The sequence below is a fragment of the Drosophila obscura genome, unplaced genomic scaffold (genome assembly GCF_018151105.1).
Source record: "Drosophila obscura isolate BZ-5 IFL unplaced genomic scaffold, ASM1815110v1 contig_73, whole genome shotgun sequence".
Lineage (NCBI taxonomy): Eukaryota > Metazoa > Arthropoda > Insecta > Diptera > Drosophilidae > Drosophila > Drosophila obscura.
The window spans coordinates 2,299,805-2,322,607 of record NW_024542865.1 but is presented as its reverse complement, the minus strand read 5'-3'; the positions used below and the strand labels follow the sequence as shown (position 1 = coordinate 2,322,607).

The 22,803-nt window shown below is 35.6% G+C and overlaps 1 protein-coding gene across 1 annotated transcript in view; it reads right to left on the bottom strand.

Annotated features, from left to right (window-relative positions):
• The window catches only part of LOC111064956 (voltage-dependent calcium channel type A subunit alpha-1), a 50,665-nt gene that overhangs the window by 15,148 nt on the left and 12,714 nt on the right, over positions 1-22,803 (bottom strand). Inside the window, 11 exon segments of the mRNA XM_041595458.1 lie at positions 41-243; positions 910-1,191; positions 3,314-3,408; positions 5,580-5,762; positions 12,341-12,346; positions 14,639-14,722; positions 14,831-14,941; positions 15,348-15,512; positions 17,243-17,444; positions 17,690-17,833; positions 21,672-22,235. Coding sequence (XP_041451392.1) covers positions 41-243; positions 910-1,191; positions 3,314-3,408; positions 5,580-5,762; positions 12,341-12,346; positions 14,639-14,722; positions 14,831-14,941; positions 15,348-15,512; positions 17,243-17,444; positions 17,690-17,833; positions 21,672-22,235 — 2,039 coding nt within the window.

The following is a 22,803-nucleotide window of genomic DNA, read 5'->3' as shown; positions in this document are numbered from 1 at the left end:
GTCGAATATGGAAAATCGAGGTATCGAGGTATCAACATACGCGCTCGCATTTTAATGCTTAGATTCTCCCGAATCAAAGCGAACAACGTTGTGGTAAACTGGACTCTCAGCTCATCGTCCAGCGGCATATTCATTCTGATCAGTTTCTTGTAGGCCAGCCGATTGGGACACTTGTTACCAAATCCCAGCGGTGGATCCATATTCTTAAGCATGTCGTACATTTCCGTGTAGTGTATTTTACCACTAATATTCATTCATTCGAACGACAACGACAACGAGGAGTATATGGAGGAAAATTAGTTGTGGTGCTTCACTTGCTCGGCTTCTACAGCTGCTGCTGTTGCGTGTAAACTCTCAATCCAAATAACACAAACAAACAAAACACAAAACAGTGTGTGTGAATCTTCGTGTCAAGCCGAAGACATGCATATGCCCAATCGATCGGACTGGACTATCCATATATCCATATGCATGTTAAAGCAACTTAAAACTGAAAAACTGACAAATAGATAAACTCAAAGGTGGGGTGTTGGGGAGAGGTTTCAAGCTCAACTTGTGCACACAGTCGGCTCATACTTGGGAGAGCCTTTGAGAATAGAGTCGTCCGTGTCTCGACCGTTTGATATATGAATCAAATACGACCAAATAACAATCGTTTAATATAAAAGTGCACGCTTGATCGAATGGCAGGATGGCAATAAACCGGAAAATGGTCAGGATAAAACTTAAACACAAACAACAAATGTTAACGACAACTTTGTGGTAAAAACAACAATAACTTTTTGAATTTTGAGAGTAAAGTGGTGTGGTGGTGGTGGTGGTGTTGGGTGGGTGGATATGTGCATATTTTTTGTTTTGTGTGTGTGTTTTTTTTATGTATTTTGTTGTATATATTAAACAGATAATTACGTCGCATTTGGATCATATTCCGCCCATATGCGCACAAATTCGTCTAAGTGATGAGCACCCAATATACTGGAGTCCCTTGTGAGATAATCAAAATTATCCATGATGACGGCGACGAACAGATTCAACATTAGAAACGAACAAAAGAATATAAACGATACGAAGTAGGCATAGGCCAGCGTTGATCCGCAGTACTCGCCCGGGGCCTTCTCGGCGTCCTCGTCACAGGCTTTGCCCTTGAGGCAGGCCAGCATTATGTTTGGCCATGCCTCGCCCGTTGCACATCTGAAGATCCGGGAATAATACACCAAAAAATTAATATATATGTGGGTTCTGTGAGGCGTGGGGGGGTGTAGCTCCCCCACAAGCAAACTATTTGTAAGGTATTAAATATATATGTATGTTAATTAACTAACTCTAAATACGATCGGTACGATTTGTGGGGGGCAGGTAGGGTATGCAATGTGTCTTGGGTGTGTGTGTGTGTGTGTGTGTGGGTGGGTGGGTGGGTGTGTGTATTTACATAAGGTAGTACTCGTATACGACGATTATGGTATGTGTGTGTAAGTGTATATACATATAAGGAGATTGCAGTAGGCGGCAGGATATATGAATGATATAGTATAGTTGAAGTAACTCCTTTAATGTATATAGAATTACATACACACTCAAAAATACTACAGCTTTGGCAGATACTTAAGGCAGTTACTTTTGCGGACAGACACGACAAAGATATACATATATATAGAGAGAGAGAGCGAGAGAGCGAGAGACTAATGCCAATTGGTTATACGACTATGACGGCATACATACATATAGTAGTAATTTCGATTGAATTTTCGACTTATTGGTATAGCAGATGAACGTATGTATGTATGTACTTGGAGTATATAGTTTGATAATGGCTAATGGACTGATTAATGGCAGTAGTGATGATCGATCACAGAGTGGAATTACATACAGACATACATCAACTGGCAGTTCTATTAACTTAATTATCATTATATATAGTAGATATCTATATATATATATATATGTATATATAGAGAGAGCATTATAGGTGGTAAGTTGTTCGAGGGGGGGGGGTCGTATATGTATAACAACTATATATATATGTATATGTAGTATATAACTAGAGCATAAATTACCAGTAATAATACTGCAAAAATGATTTCAACTCTCATTTAAATTCTCAACGGTTTAAAACACTGCAACAACGAAAAGTGCAAAACTTTGGCAAAATCAAGCTTCGCTTTCAAAATATTTAATATTTAGTTCTACAGGTTTTTGGTTTTTGGTTTTTGGTTTTTGTTGTTTTGTATTTGTTTTTGTACATACATAGGTAATACATACATATACTATATCGTACTATGCGGCATACATACGTGGCATACATATGTCGCATATGCCGATTTTAAGTAAATAATTAGTTTTTTTTTAGTTTTAGTTGTAGTTTTTGTTTGTTTGTTAGTTTTAGTTTGATTGATTGATATACGGATATATATTGTTGTTGTTGTTATTATTATTATTTTTTTTTTTGTGGTATACATAACTCTAGAAACCAAGCTACATACACAGGTATCAATCAAAAAAAATTATTTGTAATTGTTTAAGCAAAACGAATGTATGTAAGGTAATGCTTGAATCTGATTTTTGGAATTGGATTTTGGAATCAGGAGAGAGACAGAGAGACAGAGAGAGAGAGAGAGAGAGAGAGAGAGCGAGCGAGAGCGAGAGAGCTGAGCTGATAATTATTATTTAGATTTTGTTTTATGGATTTACCACCGTTCTCTACTGTAGGGCTGCCCGCCACAAATATCCGAACGAAGTGCTCATTTTCTTTCATGTGACTAGAGAAACCAATACACAGATTATATATGTATATATTGTACTATAGTCTAGGACTCTAGAGTTTTTGGGTACGAAATGAAATCTAAGTTGTTGTTGGAACTTAAAACTATCCTAAAACCCCAACCCAAAAAATCCCCAAAATGAAATACTAAACCATTTAGGCGGCTCTAAGGCTAATCTATTAATAACCATCCTCCCTTCGTCTGCTTCAAGGTGCTAACCACCCCTAGACTAGTAATAGTACGAATAGTAGTAGTAGTAGTAGTAGTATATTTATGATACATATAGTAGTAGTAGTAGGAGGAGCGACGCGTATGAGAGATAGATAGAGAGAGAGAGAGAGAGAGACGAGTCTAGTTGTATACTAGATTAAAATTATTGCTAACTTGTATTTGATATTTTATAGTATCTATAGCTAGTTAGTAACTTAATTACTGAGAATCGAAAACATTTTATTTTTGTTTTTTTTTTTTTTGTGGTTTTTGGGTAATAGTAGTAGTAATAAGTAGTATTTTTAGGGGCATGGAGATCTAGGATCTAGTTGGGGATTACATACCTGAAGAGCAACATGACGCCTTGAATAAATGATTGGAAGTTGTTGTGCCTAGTAATGGAATTTTCCACTGTACCTAGTTTGATATTTCCGAACACCTAGGCACGATTCAAATATCGGTAAAGAATTCAATGGATTATTGATTTATGGTTTTTTTTGTTGTTTGTTGGTTGTATTGAAAGACTTAAATCATATTGCACATTACACACACTCGAGATTCCTCGTCTTCCTTACAATCCTCAACGCTGGCTGGCATTACCCACCCAACGAAATTCTAAGTCCGCGACCCTATTTGACCCGACGCAACCCCTTTTCTTTATCCAACACGGCAAATCCATATGTTTGAGTGGGTCAGGGCGAGCAGGAATAACATATACATACTATATAATATCATCTGTTTCTTTCTGCTGTCAGAACAGTCTGAACCGGGGGCAGAATGGGTAGAATGGATGGAATATATGTGGGTGAGGAGTTCTCTCGATTGACACACATGTCGATATGTATATGCAGTGGCTGTGTGGGTGGATTGGAGTACGACTATTGCAATGCTAAAACTCAATGACATGTCAACATCCGAGCTAAAGCACTCTCAAAAAAACTTATTTCTTAACATTTAGGAACAGCTCTCAGTATCAAAAAAATAAAACAGAAATATAGGTTGGGGAAAGGGTTGGAAAAATAAATAAAAGCAAGCGCAACCAAACGAAACAATTTCATTGAAAAACTCTCATCGGTTACCATTGATACAACAACGAAAAGATACACAAAATATATAAAAAATACTCTATGATTATTAATAACCAATTTCAAAACTCATTCAGTTACAGTGGAGTGCTAATGCAGTGCGTTTCATCCTAATGAAATCAGCAACCAAAAAGAGAGAACTTTTAGGAGCAGCACAAAAACGGAATCAAATCAATTTCAATATTTAATTTCCTTGAAACGCACTATATAGATATAGAGAGTGTGGCAAGTGGTAAATATGTGGTAGGTACCCTTAATAGTTCTATGATAACCGACATATCCCAAAACAGGAACATCAAAATAAAAAAAAAAAGGCATCTATGTATGTACAGCGTTCAAAACAGAATGGTTTATAATCTGATATGATCTGATATGATCGGTGGTTGTGTGCAACCATTGAAACATTTAGTTAACCAAAACGAAGAATATACCACAAACAAATACACGATCCTAATGTTAAACAAATACATTTAATTACAGTTTTTAAAATTCAAATTCAACAACTGGCAACTGTCAAACGCATACATTGATTCCATTGATATCTTTTTTGTTTTGTTTTGTTTAGTTTTTATTTTTTGTTGTTGTTGGGATGCGAATATACATAAGATTCAACGAACGAACTATGGATACTTGATGATCGAAATATGTTTCCAAATTGCAAGGGGGTGGGAGGTGGGGACCAATCAACAACGGTAGATGGATCCACCGTCGAGGACTGTAGAGTGGACTTACAAGGCCTTATGCCCTAATAAGCCCACTCCGTGTGTCAAAATTTTGTTCAATAATTTCGAATATATGGCGAATCTACATTTTAATGTATTTTGTATATGCATGAATTTTTGTATTTTTTTTTTTTTGTTTGTTTGGTGCCATCTTTTTTGGGTAATCTCTATGGAGTTTTACTATGGTTTTAAACTAGGATTATGTTTCTCGTTTACCGAAAGAGCAGCATGATTCCACCGGAGAACGATTGGAAGTTATTGTGGCGATTCAGTTGCGTGTCCGGATCATACTTTATGTTGCCGAAAACCTTTTGGTTTGATGTATAAACATTATAATTGGTTTGAATAGTAGGCATTAAATTTCGACCAACATTTTTATGATTCTATCAAACTGAATTTGTATTGTTTGGTTTTTATTCCATGTCTAGACATAGTCTATATTCTAGATTAACTATTTAATAAGTACGAGTTATATGATGATCACTAACCCACAGAGTTAAGAGCTATAATTAAAAGTAAAAAATGTAAAAAGAAAATGATGTTTCTGGAACTACTGCTGCCCCCTCTTAAATACATAATAAGCTCCCACACCCAGCGGAGGTTAAGACTTGAAACCAACAACGACCTAACAACAGAAATCAGCAACTAACTGTTTTTTTTTTTTTTTTTATCCACTTATCATTCGGGATATACGAACAAATTTCTGTGTGGTTTTCTTCACTCTTTTTTTTTTTGTATATCTTTTTTTTTGGCGCATTGGCTTACGGGGTTTATGGTAGTTGGTGGAACGTTTGATAACTTACCTGCATGCCAATAATGGCGTATATAAAGAATAGCATGGCTATAAGCAAACAGACATATGGAAGTGCTTTAAATGATTGTACAAATGTCCACAGGAGAATTCGTATTGTGTATCCTTGACGGAGTAGTTTGATAAGACGCGCCGCACGAAACAAACGCAGGAAGCCGACGTTGATTGAGTTCGACTGTAAAATATTATTGGCCAAAAGGTTTGTTTTTGTTTTGTTTTTTGTTGTTGGTAGAGCAGATTCGAAGAAACAAACAAAAAGAAGAGAGAAAACAGAACGGAAAAGGAGATTGGTATTAGAGTGATTTGTCCCCGTTGTTTTTTTTTTTTTTTTGTAATATAGTTCGTGAATTCGTCCGAATCCCTTTTTTGGGGGGAACTCGTTCGAACTGCTCGAATGCGTGTGTTCGTATCATCTTCATCATACTTGATGGATGATGCATTTTCGATATGCATTCCAATCTAAACTATCGGTTAGTAGTAGATCGTTCCGTTAGTACTAAGTAGTAGTAGTTGGTAGCAGTGCAGTAATAGTAGTGGCAGTAGTAGTAGTAGTAGTATGTAGTTAGGCGCAGTTATTAGTTAGTAGTAAGTAGAGTAGGTTACATACATAGTAGTTAGTAGTAGGTAGGTAGGTAGGTAGGTAGGTAGGTAGGTATCGATTTAAAATCATTATATATCATTAGCTAATAAAACTATTTTCAAACAAAATAAAATGTCAAATTAATATCGTTCCAAATTGCATTTTACTCATAGATATAGTATATATGTATATGGGGCATATACAATACATAATAGTATTATGTATAGATGGAACAAAATGCTAAACAAAAATTTTGATTTTGATTAAATCCATTTTACCATTTAATGAAATGCAAATATACAGAATTTTCATTTGATTACGTTTTGGAATAAAAAAAACTATTTAATTAATTTACTACCAATTGTGTCTGTTGTGTCTATGTGTTCTCGTTTGAGTATCTGTTTGTGTGTATGTGTGTGATGTATAATCAATTTTTTTTTTTTTTATGAGTCGGATTGCTTTTATGTGCGTCTTCCGAATTTTCTACTACTCATAATTTACACAAAAAAAATTAAATGGAACTAAAAAAAACAGTACGGAATCGAATAAATTTATATGTAATATAGTAACTGGTAAATCGGATTTGTTAAAAGTTTTTGTTTGTTTGGAAAAGCGCTTTCAGTGCGTTCTGTGTGTGTTGGTTGTGTATGTGTGTGTGTCTTTTTCTTACTAAGAAAAACTAATCGTGTGGTTTATTATTTTTTATTCGTTCTAAGTACGAGTATTTTTTGGGTGACTTTTTGTAAGCGAAAGAAAGCGTTTAATCAATGTAGAACAGTATGCCAGTAGAACAGTATAACAGTAGAACAGTTGTATTGTTAGGTTTTCTATGTACAGTTTGCATCATTTGCATCAAGGTGCATGTGGCAAGTCTTGGGAACAAAAGGGTAGAGAGTATCGTCAGAGTTGGTGTTAATTATTATTTCTTTTTTTTTCGGTGTAAGGGGGGGACTGGGGCTCTGTTAACCGTTGTTTTGTAATCGTCACCGATTTGGCCAAAATATTTTACCCATCAGCTGTTGCAACAGTATAAACACTTGTCATACCTGTGGGCGCATACATACACATACATACATATGTACATTTTTGTTTGTTGCATTTAAATGTGGCATGCACCCACACGTACGGGTGTTGTGCTCTGAATGATGTGCCTCTGGCAACTGCTGACTTGAGGACGTATACCGCCTCGCCGCGGGCTTCGTTTAATTGCTTCATTTATACACTGTGCAAAATCGTATTTGTATACTATATCGTTGGAGTTTACAACTATTGAATATGTTATAGAGGTAGAAGTAATAGGTAGTACTTAATGTTAAGGTTTTGTGTATGGACTACAGAGACTAGAGCAGATAGTAGGTGGTAGCAGATGGTTTTTGGTTAGTTACATATTATGGTACATATTATATGTATGTTTTGTTGTAAGAGGTGAAGCAACGGATATCAAAAAAACATTTGCTCGAGAGGTGTGACACAAAATTTGCTGTGTGTGGCCCAGTGCTTTTTTTTTTTGTGGATTGTAACTGAAAAGAAAACATACATAGTACTCGCAGCAGTACACTGAACACACACACTGAACCGAACCGAATCGTAGCATGTATTCCTCATATAGTACATACATATAGAGACTACCTGTAGCACCGATTCATGTCGATCGTTGGAAAATACAATATGTACACAGGAAATGCAGTGAAGAGCTAGAGAGGCAGAGTGTGGCGACTATCTCTATCCGGGGCGTAGCTATACACATATGCATATGTATATATATGTACATATATATGGTGGATTCTATGGGCTATGCAGGGTATATGTGTGTGGAAGGGTGGGGATAATGGAGTATGATCCCACGCTGTGGTCGTAATTTTCTATGTTTTATTATTTTTTCATAGAGCAGATTTCAAGGGGTGTTTCGGGTGGGTCGCTGGTTGACTATTCTAGACCCCAAAAATCGAGTATTACAGGATGTGTTTGTGGGAAGATATACACATGATGTTATCGGGGATACAGTCCCAGATCAGATCAGATCTACGAGATCTAACTACCAGTAAGTACGCAAGAGAAAGTGGGGGGCTAGCGAGAGAGAGAGAGAGAGAGAGCGAGCGAGCGAGAGCGAGATATCAAAGGAGAAAATTGCATCTACAGATGATGTACGTACACAAAACGAGATCAATCGATGTGATCTGAATACGGAATTGAATATAGTAGGAGAGATATTTTAAAAGTTTTTTTTTTTTTTGTATGTAGTATGGTAAGTAGTAAAACGTTTAGCTAAAAAGGCTAATTAGTCAAAAAATTTGGTTTTTTGGTTTTTTTGTAGTTTTGTTGTTGTATTTGTAGAGTGTGTGGTTGTTGTAGCTGTAGTTCTTGTTGTTGTTGTTGGCTGTAGTAGTGGTTGTTTATTTGTTGTTGTTGTGGTTGTAGTTTTTTGAAAGTAGAAAACTTGTTAGGATAGATTTTGTTTACTTACATCCTGTTGGATAGCCAGAAACCATTTTCAATTTAAATTTGAATTTGTGGATTTGTTTTTGAGACAAATCAATGATTTTGATTTGATTTTTTTTTAATTGTTTTTGATTGTTTACATTGATTGACACACACAATTGTTTTTTTTTTTTTTAATTGTTGGTATTAGTTATAGTTGTTGTTTTTGGTAGTTGTAGTAGTTGGTAGTAGTGATTGGTGTTTTTTTTTTCGGCAGTTTTCAGATTCATATTCAGATTCAGTTCAAAATCGTCACAATTTACAAGACGGTATATAAAAAACGTATAAAACGTATGAAATGTAGTTTTTGATTGATGATTGTTTTTTTTTTTTTATTTTTTTTTGATTTGATTTAGTTGTTCATTCATTGATTGAGATTTTCAAATGTATATAGATATATTGCATGTATAGACGATGCATGTTTTGACGATCGATCACAGGTCGGTTTCGGTTTCGTTATCGGTATCGGTTTTTGGTCAAACGATAGATAATTCGATAGAGTTCGTTGGGCGGCGAGATCGTTGTTGATTTTTTTGTGGTTGGTTATTCATATGTTTCGTATTATTTCGTATTCAGAGAGAGAGATATTTTGTTTTAGAAAAAAATAAATAGAAATAGGTAAAGTAGAGTTGAAGATTAGTAGTATTGCAATTGCAACTGCACGAGACTGCAGCAGCTCTATCAAAGGGTAGTATACAAAGATAGTAGCAGTAGTAGATCAAGATCACAAATATCAGTAAGCAGAGTTGTTTCAGTTACATGTTGGATCTCTACATATATGTATGTTGTTGGAGTGTGTTTAGTGTACTATGTGGGTGTGTGTTGTTGTAGTATCTATGCATCTGTAATTGTATCTAATGGCTTTTAGGCTTTTAGGGAGATCTTCGATGTGTTTACAACAAGGTTCTGGTTCTAATCGGGTTGTATTGTTGGTTTCTATTTAGGTAAGTATTCGCGCAGTTCAATTTTTGCCTCTTGACTATATAGAATACTATGCAGGTTTTACGTTGGTTGTTTGGTTGGACTATACATATATATATATAGTAGTAGTATTAGGAAATGTATTTTTACAAAACTCAAACATTTGTAAACACAAAAGATAACTCTGATAATAAAGCATTGTTTGACGAAATGAAAGACGAAGTAAAGATCGAAGATTACCGAACGATTGACCGCGAGAAATGGGATCCGATCCGAGAGTCGAGAGTCGAGAGAGTGTTACGGAGAGAGTCTTACCTATACGACACACCACCAATGGGGGAGGAGACAACCAGTTAGCGGAGGGATCTGTAGATCGATGTTGGGTCCACTGATACTTTTGATGGTTTTTTTGGGAGTGGGGGGTTTGATTGGTTGGTTATATTGTAGATATATGTAGATTGCAGAGCATTTGCAGCATTTTCTTTTTGAAAGTTCTCAAGCAACAAAACAGTTCTCACAGTAAAAAACGGTTCAAAACATTTGGTGAGTGTGTTTGTGCGTGTACAAAGCCGAACGAACTGAACTGAATCAAAAATGATATATATCCAAGTGCATTCAACGCACATACTCGCATGTTAAGTGAGTGTATGTATGTATGTATGTAGTATTTGTGAGTGTGTGTGTGTGGGTGTGTTTGGTTGTGTGGTTGAATGTGTGTGTGTGTGTGTATGTGTATGTGTGTGTGTGTGGCATGCAGCAGCTGTAGCTGAGAAACGAAGCCAATCCAAGCCCAGAACAATAGCCGGGGCACACTACTTAGTTGCTTACAATAATGGGTGGGAGTGGAGTGAAAGATGGTGTGAGCATCGCAAAAAAACTGAGTGTCAGAGCGGCAGGGGGGGGGTGATTGGGTGAAGGGTGGGTGTGGTGGTTGTTAACAAAGCTCAAAAGTCATCCAAGTGACCTAGGATAGAGAGAAACTATCGTACTACAGCAGAGACTGCCAAAACAAACATGAGACAACCCAGACAAAGAGAGAGAGAGAGTGAGAGAGAGAAAAGTTAGCGGGATATCGGATCGGAATGGGTTCGGGCTTTGTTTTTTTTTTTTTTGGATTCTTGAAAGAAAGACCAGACAATATTTTGAAGTCATGCTTTTGAAGAGTTTGTTTTTGTTTAAGCTCAACAGATATCGTTAGAGTTATGTTTTATATAGAAAGTTCATCCATCGTCTGGATCCAACGAGATTTTTGTATGTACCTCTCACTTCACTGATGACGTTGGGCAGTTGGGCGGATATCGTGTGCCGGGAAGGACTACTTACATACATTTGACAGCTCTTGGGGCAGCTCTTTGAATACCTCTCATCCGATGTACAATTTGATTCGATAATGATGATATGATGCTTTCACCTTGCTTTCTCGTTATCGATTGATCATAGTTATTCGTGTGTGTACACATTGTGACAGTATTTAGATATTTTTTGGGGTCTTTTGTTGTCTTTGGTGGAATATATATATTTGCTCATTGGTGTACTCGTAAGTAGTATATACTATGTATGGTGTACTCGTGTACATATATTTAGGGTGTCTGTGTTTTGGTTGGATGCCAATTTCTGTTCTGTATATCAACCGCAGTGAATGATGATGAATCGGAAAATAGTGTCAGGGGGAGAGGCGTGTGTGTTGGTGTGTGTGTGTTTGGCGATTGTGTGGTGGAATGTACGTTTGGGTTTCCATCAAACAGTCAAATTTGCGAGACCGATCAAACCAAAGCAATCCATGCGCAAAGTAAAACCAAGGGAAACAATTAATTCGAAAACAGCTCGCACAGCAGTTGCAGGGGACCCCCGGATAGATCGATGATCATCCCTCGGATGCATGGATCGATCATCTTTGAATATTGAAAGAACTCTGCACGTTATGAAACGTGGCAGCAATATAGTGAAAAACGAATGGGTTAAAGAGTAAACAACTATACTCATTTATCACACGTAAAGTAGTTGATCTTTTTGATATCACAGTTAGATAATCTTCTAACGATTAGATAGACTCAAAAATATATATATTTATTTATAACTTGATGAGAGTTTATAAGATCGGTAAACATTGAATCACAGATGATTTTGCGACACAACCGATGTCACAATGAATGCTACTTTATAAAGAACGTTCTTTATATTTAATATTTTATTGCCACCCTTTCGCTGTAAATTCTAACATTTCTTGACTACAAAAGCTTATATGCACGCAACTTTAATACAAGAGACAGAGACAGACAGATATAGGCAGTGAGAGATAGTCACAGATACAGATAGATATAAAGATATATATTAATATATATATAGAGAGAGAGAGAGTTAGAGACACACAGTGGTAATTAATTACAAATCGCAATGTTGTGTGCTATGCAACAGAAAACTGAATAATACTGAATACGAAACACATATGATAGTATATGGAAATCGAAATAGAAATAGAAATTAAAACTTTGAAAATGAGTTCAACTAAGACAGAGACATAATAAGTATGTAGTTTGTGAGAACAAATGACTAATCATGTGATATAATTCGATATTTCGTAAAGAAAATCAAACTAAATGATGTAAGAAATAGGATTCGGAATTAATAAGCTTATTTAGTGGTAGGCAATTAATTAGCTTTAAGTTTTAAGCGGAATTCTAAGGATTCATTGAATTGGTACACATCGAAAAATGTTTGGAATTGGAATTCTTTGGATAAATGCAAAATCAGTGTAGATCGTGTTTCGTACTTACATCGTGCTGCTTGGTTGTGTCGTTTGTTGTACATGTAGTAGAAGTCGATGTATATAGTTGTTGAGATGATTGATTGATTTGGGGGGGAGATATATATATACACATACATGTGGGATACAAGATTTGTTTTTTTTTTTAATTATTAATTTTTTTTTTTTTATTCGAGGATAGTTACATGTATGTATGTATAGATATTTTTTTTTTTTTGATGCGTATGCGTATGCATGAGTACATGTGTGTGTTTGCAGGACATACACATGCATAGGGTTTGATTTTGTTCGATTGTTGAATGGACAGATTGTTGGAATGGTTTTGCGTTTTAGAATTTGTTTCATTGGTTGATTATTTGATCGATAAATCGATGAATCGATTGGTGTGTTTGGTTGGTTATTGGTTTTTTGAATTGAGATTTCGGTTTTTGGTTTGATTTGATTTTGGTTTTTGGGTTTGATTGATATTGATTAATTTGATTTAACATTTTGGTATAGTAAAAGTATTTTTTGTTTTTCGATTGATTCAGTGAATTTATATGTATATATATATATATATATATTGTTTTTGGATACAACAATTTTTGGTGGTGGTTGTGGTTTTTGGTGATTCGGTGGCAGTGGTTGTGGAGTTGTGGTTTAGGTGGTGGTGGTTGTGGTTGTGGTTTTTGGTGGCAGTGGTGGAGCAAGAGACATATACATATATATAGAGAGAGTTGTATCATTGCACATTCATTGCATTTTTGGGTATTTTTTTGGTATTGGTATTCGAGAATTACACAGATGTTATATGTATATCATTGTTGAGATTGTAATTGTTGTTGAATTGTTTGTGTTGTATTTGTTGTTCAGAGTTAGAGTTGATTTTGTTGAAGAGTGTTGTGGCATCGATTCCCGATCGATGATGTTCGGTGGCCAATTGTTGGGATATATCGTTGCATATATATATTTATATACAACAGAATATATATATACATATATGCAGATTTGGCGTGTATTACATATATAAAGATATATATTACACATTTTTTGAGATGTGTGCGTGGATTGTTTTTGCAGTTATTGGTATTTGTCGTGTAGGTATATATATATATATCATTGCGTGAGTGTTTGTTATATATTTTATGTATTTTATATATATTTTTTTGGTTTTTTTTTTTGCATTCATCGATATTTTTTTTGGATTGATTTCGGATTGGGTTTTCCCGATTTTGAGACCACATTTTGGTTTTTTGTTTTGTTTTTTCGTACACAAATAAATATGGAAAAGGAAATTAAAAAAGAAATATGATTATTAATTTCTGTATTTCGTGGGACTTTGTTTCTCTTTTTTTTTTTTTGCATTTTGAGTTATTTTTTTTGTTCTGTATGTGTGTGTTTTATAATAAATATATATATATGCTATTGAAAATCAAGGTAAATATATATAGATATGTATGTATGTATGTAAAAAAAATATGAAGAATAAAACATGTTTAAAATATCGGGTGTAACTGTATTTTTCGATTTGCGATCTGTGCAAAAGTGCCAAATCCTCAATACCTAAATTCCTAGTACCCTGAATCTTGCACAATTCTATCGATGGACACTTTGACGTACAGTTTATGAAAACGCTAAACAAACTATCATTCGATTTAAACCTGAAATACTGTAACTATCACTTCTGTAACTATCACTCAGTAGAAGAAAATCCTACAATAAATTACCATTCAATATATCTGCTAACTTAAGCACGAACTTCCATCTATTATAAATACTATATCAATCTCTTTTTTCTTTAATATTACACTTTTGTTTATAGAAACCCCATTGAAATTACATATCCAAATCCCATATTAATTCTGACTTTCAGTCTGGACAAATCCCTTGTAAATTTCTTCAGTAATGTTTATACTTTTGTCCTTTATACTTTATCCTCATCTATAAAAATTGCATTCATGATAAGATAGATATGAAACGTACACGTATATATTGTTGTACTTAAATGTGAGGCGTTTAGAGAGATACGCCATCAGGTCTGTTGTGTGTGGATAGATATATAGTAGATACTTATAAGATATTTGCTTGGTTCTTGGTGTTCTCTGGGGGTATTTTTTTCTGTGTGAATGTTCTGTGTATGTGTGTTCTCTGTGTGTGTGTGTTTGTGTGTTTTTTGTATCTTGGCAAAATAATGAAGCTAGATACATTTGTTATTCAGTTATGAATTACATTGTTTTCTTGTCTTGCATAAAAACGGCCTACAGAAATCGAACACAACAATAATATGTATGCTCTGAGTCGGTTCTTGTGGCAAGCAACTGATAATTACCCCAAATTCCATCCACAAGGCATCCACAATGCTGCCCAGCACGGTAATCAGATCGAATATGTTCCACGGATCCTTGAAAAAGTTCTACAAAAAGGCAATACAAATAAAGTGTTATTCAAGTCTCTATATTCAGCATCAACCCAATAACAAAAATCTTTATTCAAATTATTGTGAATCAATTCCAAAACGTACCTTGACACCGAATCCAATGATCTTGAGCACAGTTTCAACGCTAAACATGCCTGTGAATCCCATGTTGATGTACTTGAGTGACTTTTCATACATATCACCCTGATTATGATACTGTTGAGATTTACAATTAACAATTTAGTTTATGTTTATTTATCAAATATATAGAGTTCAGCGTTGATATCAATCCGTTTTTGGGGATAAATAAAGCTTGCATTCAGCAGTAGTTGGATTAAGCATTCTCCCTCGCGCAAAGAGGGAGCACAAAATATTCTCCATAAATATTATTAAATACATATATGAGATGAAAACGGGGGAAGTATTATTCCATTCGAAATATAAATTATATGTTTATAGTAGATGATATTAAAGATCACTTGAAGTCCGTTCGTATACAAAAAAAAAAATAGTACAGAAATGGAAAAGGATATTCAGAGCAGAGCGTTGGGAGAGCGTTTCGGATGATGTAGAGACCCCGCTGTAGGTTGCAAATAAAATGTATTAAAATCATTTAAATTACCTTCATCATCAGCAAGAGCGTATTGAACACGATCAGCATCATTATAAAGTACTCAAATGGCGTTGAGACAACAATGCGCCATACTTTGTATTTGAAAGTGTTCCGATTTTTGGGCATATAACGCTCGAGTGGTCGGGCTCCGATTGTGAAATCAATGCAGGATTTCTGGAGTGAAGAGAAGAGCGATTATGTAGCAATATTTTGATGCCCTTTGCGATTAGCATTCGTGGCATTTCGAAGGAGGGGCGAAGTTTTTTCATTCACAACACTCAATGCAATTTCTGTCAAAGTACAAGGTACATCTAATGGTGTTTGCAACATCAATTACGATACAAACATTTCATTCACATATTTAATACAAATTTTATAGTTCTAATAGGGTGTCTAATTCTATATACGAGTATATACACACAATAATGGGGGGGACAGGGTAGGACTACTACATGTTGTTTGGACTGTTTTCTATATATCCCGATGTTTTCTTGAAGCAAACATAAAAAGAAGGATTGATTTCTGGGTATCTATGTATATGTACAGAGGGTAGGGTAAGTAAAAGCGAATTGGAATTTGGTGTTTTGTTTTTCTACCACATTAATTTCAACACAAAATACATTCATACAAATCATGCCCAATTTTGTTTTGGATGGAATTTGTATATCTTCTCTATATAGTAGTAGGATGTGTCTTGGTCTTGTAATTGGGATTTGAATTTACACTGATCTAAATGCAAATGCTCATACAACAAGAGAATGTTTTTCTTTTCCAACCTAAACCCAAAATGAGGAAATTCAACAGGTATTTTCGTTTCATTTCCCATATCTAAAACAAAGGATTAATGTATATGTATATGGTCTTACAGTGGATACAGATACAGATAGTATTTCTCTATTTGTGGAGAGTTGTTCTTTGTAGCATTTGGAGGCATACTTACAATCTTACAGTCCCTGTTTCGTGGGGTTTGGTTGGTTGGTTTCTTTGGGGCTGTGGCGTATTTTTGATTGGCAAACTCTTTCGACTGGCGACTACTGAACGATATCGATCGTTAAATATTCCCGTTAAAATTCGGAATATTTAATGACCATCGTGAGTACAATGAGATATCTCTACTTTCCGGTAAATGTTCACTATTTATATATCAAAAAAAGGGGAATATGCTAATGCTAAGATGTAGCACATTTGCACAATCCTATGTTCTATGGCATGAGTCTTGAGTTTTTATTATTATTTTTTTTAGCTTGGTGAGTACTAAACTAAGTAGTTTAGGAGTGGGGATTGGCTCACTCTAGAATGGATGGCACATCGACTATACACAAATATTTATATATATTTATGGAGCATTACTATAGAGACTAGAGAGTGTGGTTTTTGTGTGAATGGTATGGCTGGTTGCAGGGGCGACACGCAGTGGACACCCACTAAAAAACGAAAGGCGAAAAGGCAAGGCAAGGCACACACATTTCTTTTGTAGCTATCTCTAGGGTATACATTTATACATACAATTGCAATGCACGAGCATCGGGTATCTGGTTTCTGGTATCTGTGTGTGTCTGGTACAGTGTGTACATGTTAAGTGAGCCCCAGAGCAGAGCTCAATGTGTATGTGTTTTATTTTTGGGTAGCAAGTATTTACGAGTTAGTGACATGTACGTGCATATTAATCAATTTAGTTAATGTATTAATTTGTTTATTAATTTTTTTTTTTTATTGATTGATTTTTGTTTTTTTTTTTTTTGTATGGTTACAACTAGCGGTACATTACACGAAACACATATATAAGCAGATTGATTGACAGAGAGAGAGAGATAGAGAGACAGATAGACAGATAGAGTTTGAGGTGGTGGGCAGGGGGGTCTCGCATGGTTAGGATTTTCGGAATTGGTTTGGGTCTGGCTCACCTGGTTCTTGTCAATTTCACCATCTTGTAACTCAGCTTCGCCTTGCTCTTGAAATGTGATAATAATCAAGGCCACGAATATGTTGACGAAGAAGAATGGAAATACAATAAAATAGACAATATAAAATATGGACATTTCGATCCGGAAATTTTGGATTGGACCCCTATCTTCATAAGTGGCAGCCATTGAGTGTTGCAAGACCCTATAGTCGCAGTTGAATTCGATGGAACGATGTATAGATGGATTGTTTATGGATGGATGAAGAAAAACGAATAAAAGATATCATTTAGTTATTATTCAATATTCGATATGCAAGTGTTCAATTGAGAGATAGATAGATAGTGACAGGTAAAGACAGATCAAGAGATACATATATACATATACAGCATATAGAGTGATAGATAGCAGGTTTACAACAACAATAAGGGGGGGGTGGAAGGGGCTTACTGTGGCCATCCCTCGCCGGTCTGGACAGCGAATAGTGTCAGCATAGCGGCCGCAACGTTGTCGTAGTGGAAGGCCCTTGGCTTCCATACCCTCAGCTCCTGTCTGGGCAGCAGTTCATCCTCCTCGTACTTGAAGTACGAGCCCCTTCAGATTGCGTTTTTTACATGGTATTTGGTTTGGGGGTTTTCATGTATTTAATTGATGGTGTTTTTTGGGCGTTGTTGTGGTAGTTGTTTGGTTGGTCGTGATTTAAGTCATTTGGCAATGGCAATGGCAATTATTGGTTGTGGTTTTAATTAGTAATTTTCATTTGAGACTCAGTAGAGAGAACGTACAGAAATGATACAATATTTAGGCACAACAAAACACACTACGAGGGGGGGTAACAGAAAAACGCAACGGATCGGAAACTAAAGTATCGAAAAATATATATTCTACAACTGAATGGTTAAAGAATTCGAATCGTAATGACTTCATTTTATAAGTATTTTTGGTTTTGGTTTCTATTTCTTTCAGTTTTTCCTTTAGGTTTCTTTACTTTAGCTTTTTTTTTCGACGATGGGTGGAGAAGTATGAAGTAAATGCAGAAATCGAAATCTAATGGATAGAATTTACAGTTTACAGATACAGATCTATAGAGACGATATAGATTCGACCAAAGCACATTTTTTATTGCAAGTTCTGCATGATGTCGATTTGAGCGTGTGTGTGGAGCGGTGTTGTTGTTGTTATTGTTATTGATGAGAGGAGTATGAGTATCAAGCGGTTCGCTGCTGGTTGTCCTACTGCATATTGACATTGTACGAGTATGAAAATTTGAATTCGAAACTAACTCTAGTCAAATCAACACTCGTTACAGTCTGAAGAGAAAGGCGTACAAATAAAGAAATGCTCGAAAATCAACGAAATATGTATACTATATCACTGAAACCCCTGCCCCAAAAAAAAAAAAGACGAACGAGCGAGTGAGCGAGCGAGCGAGTCCTTTTCTCTCGTTGTTTCATAGTTGTCTCGAAGTCATCGGCTTTGTGCGTGGTTCGGCCCGTTGTTCGTTCGGTGATGTGTAACAAAAAGCAGCGCGCTCAAGCGAATATTTCCACTCTACTATACTCTACCGAATAGCGTGTGTAGCGAGGGTGTAGCGAGTAGCGAGTGGCGAGTTGTGTCTCCTCAGCTGTTTTTGTTGTTGTTGTTAATTTTTGGGCGTGAATGGTTTTTCAATGCATGTACGAGTATGCTTAGGTACGAGTATGTACGTGTACATATGTAACTTGTTTTTGGTTTCTTTGTTTTTTTTTTTTTTTTGAGTAAACTGGATTTGGATTTGTTTTGATTGATCAATTGGATAGGTTGGCTGGGGTCCCCCAGTTATTGCATACGAAGTCAAACAGCTAAAACAAACCGATACTCTCATTCTTTCATTGGTGGCATAAGTATCTGCTTTTGTTTTTCACTTCTCAACTGCGACGGGGCGGCGAGTGTAAGGTCGTTACACTCGACTCGACCCACGTCTCGCGAGTGCACGCTGTGCGAGTCGTTTGGCGGAGTGACGACAGTTTCAATTCAATTTGTGGTATAATTTGTGGTAATAATACATAATACATAATGAAACTCTAATGCACACACATAAATATGGGGAAAGAGCTCGTCATCTAGTTGGTTTTGGTGTCTATGGTGTCTACGAGAATGGTGTTTGCGATTCCTACAATTACGGCAGATCAGATCTATTCATACACTAGTCTTTACACAAGTTTATTGGCAATCAAAATCAAAGACGGTAGTATCGCATCTTTCCATACGGAAACTCACACATATTTCGATCTCGATATGTACAAATGCTGGTTTAGAAATGAGACAATGCTTTGGACGGGGGGACGCTCCTAACGCTTGAAAACTGACTGGAGAACAACTAACTATTCTGTAACCGGGCCGTTGGCTAATCTCTCTCATCTGAGTTATTGTGTAATGGATACAGTATTCCTATTGTCATTCCTATACAAATTCCTTACACGGCCCGTGTTTTTGCTATGCGCGTGCTTATTAAGAAATCTTCTGGTAGTAATATGGACTCTTTGGTATTTGGAGAATACCCAATTTGCAAATAAATGAAACATACATTATACACACACATATAATAGTATTAGTAGTAGTAGTAATATCTTGATGATTAATATATACACAGGCTAAACGCGGTGGTTCTTCTTCTTCATTTCTTTATCTTTTCTTTTCTTTTCTTGCTCTTGCATTTGAGTTGAATACTCGTAATAAGATAATTTGATATTGGTCTTTCCCGAGATTTGATTGGTGATTGGCAACAGATACAACACATAGATATATTGATATACGGCTCAACGGATTATTAACTATATAGATATATAACACAAACATAGAGAAATTAAGCGTAACTGTAAAAGGTATTTTTCAGGTGGTAACTGGCATCTGTAGTTTCGCATTTTCACAGGAAGCGTTCCTGTATGTTGATTCGGGCGCATTTTCTCAGATGGTTTTCTTTTTTGCCATTTTTTTTTTTTATGTCCGGTTCATGTATGGGATTCTTCTCTTTCCATATTTTTCCTTTACTTTTTTTATTTCTTTTTGTTTTTTTTTTTTTTTCGGTTTTTGGCCCGTTTACGAGCATGACGTGTTGGTTAGACAAGTCAGGCAAGAAAAACTGGGCAAGAAACTTTAAAATGCTACTCTTACATTCTGTTAAATCAGTGCACCTTTTTTGTTTACTCGATAACGAAAGATTATAAACGTAACGAACAGAAATAAACAAAATATATCTTAAGACATTTAAAAAGTTGAACATAAACGATCATACAACACACATACGAAACAGGGACAGGCTGGGACGGTTGGAAACTAATGTCTTGATATGATCCCCAATCAAACCTTTCTATATACAGATATAGATTTATGTACAAGGATCGGGATCGCCTTCTCTTCTATTCACTTTTTGGTGGTATTACTGAGTTCAGTATACGAAACCCCCCCATCATCGGATCAAGGGTTACAGATCCGCAGACTATACTCTCTCTGGATGCTCTTAACTAACAAAACATATATGTATATGTATGTACGCATGTACGAGTAGATAGGAACACAGATCAGACATAGGTATGTATGTATGTATGTACAGACATATATATTTAGGTATCGGATATATGTATATATTGAGATATATAGCTAAACAACAAAACTATACAGCTAGACATCAATGTGTGGGTATCAAGGATTATTAGATGGCGGAGGCATGTCCCCCTAATGATACTATTGTATTGTAGGTATATATTGTTTTGTAGTTGTGTATGTAAGAACAATGTTAGTTTTTGTCGCCTAATAGTAGAGTATGTAGACCTCTCCGTACGAGTGGGTGAAATGATTTTTGTTGTTGTTCTTTCTAGCTCTAACAGCTACGCAATGTACGTACGAGTTATACATCTAAGTATTTAGAGTTCTATTTTGTATGGTTACTGAGTACTGGTTACTTGGTTACTTGGATCTTCGACAGAGAAACATACAACAGATAGACAGAGAGTTAAGCAACAGAGTAACAGACAGATAGATAGATAGATATCAAGAGGAGAGAGAGTTACAGTCGTAGAGATCGTGTGTTTTGTGTGTAATAGATTTGGAGAGCTAGACAGCTATATCGCCATTATATAGAGGATATTAAAATATGATCAAACCTAAAACATTGAGATAATTACTATAAAAGGATCGAAAAAACTTATATGACATTATGTTCGAGAGTCCTAGGCACAAACAAATGATCCCAAAAACGATACGATACACACATATACAACCAAAAAAAACAAATAATCAGGTCTAAGTAATATATTAGTAAGTAAAATATAATATAAAATTAGTTACGGAACAAGGAAAACAAAACTGAAACGCAAACGAAAAAGTCAAAAAAAAAGAGAGCGAACAAACCAAAACGGAACAAATTTGAAACTTGAGTATAAATTTTACTTACTGGCACTCTGCGGAAGTATGTTTACTTTCGTCCGTACAATAAAAAAATTTTCCATTGAACAATTGTACTCCAATAACAGAAAATATAAATTGAAACAATATGTACACGATTAGAATGTTAACAACATTTTTCAATGAGTTCACGACGCAATCGAAGACGGCTTTCAATTTTGGTACACGCTTAATGGTCTTCAATGGCCGGAGTACACGCAATACACGTAGCGATTTAATAGTCGATAAATTTTGTCCAGCGCTGCTACCGCTCATATCGAAACCGAAACTAACAGCAGCGCATATAACGACCACAGCATCCATAATATTCCAGAATTCTCTTAAATAGCTGCCAGGGTGCAGTATCACACCCAAGTCTACAATTTTCAGCAACATTTCTATCGTGAATACGCCGGTAAATGCATAATCAAAGTAATTCAATATCTTGTTTCGCCTCGAGTTCTCACGAACGGGATCTTCGGCTGCTAATGCTATTGATGACATTGAGATGACGACCATAATGAAGAAATCAAAATATGGCAAATTAACAACCCAATGGGCGCCGCGTCGTATGCTGTATATAAGAGTCGTTCGTTTATCGAATATAATATATTGGACATCGAATGTGGGTTGTTTGTTTTATGGGTGGTATCGGTAATCATATTTAGATGTAGTTTTTTAATATGTAATCGTCATAAAATTATGCGCATGATCATATTTTTGTTTGTTTTTCATTCGGGATGGCATCAAATTCGGTTTGCAGTTTGCAGTTTGGTTTTGATTTTTGTTTAATTTATCATATATTTTTAAGGGTTTTTTTTTTTCATTTTCCGATTGCGATTTATTTATTTCGTCACCCGTTTATTTGGTATTGATTTTTGTTTGTTTGATGGTTTTTGCATATTTTTGTAGTCGTTTCCAATGGATATTTTGAAAGTTGAGTATTTGTTTTTTCGTGGTGATCAAATTTTGAAATGTGTTCGTCGTTGTTCGTTGTTGTTGAAGTTGTTGTAGATGTTGTTGTTGTTGTTGAAGGTGTTTGTTGTTGAGATGAATGTTGAGTTGATAGATGATGATTTCCGTTTATCGTGGTGGTGTTTGTTGTAATGGTTTTTTTTTTGGTGATTTTGTTGATGGTGATT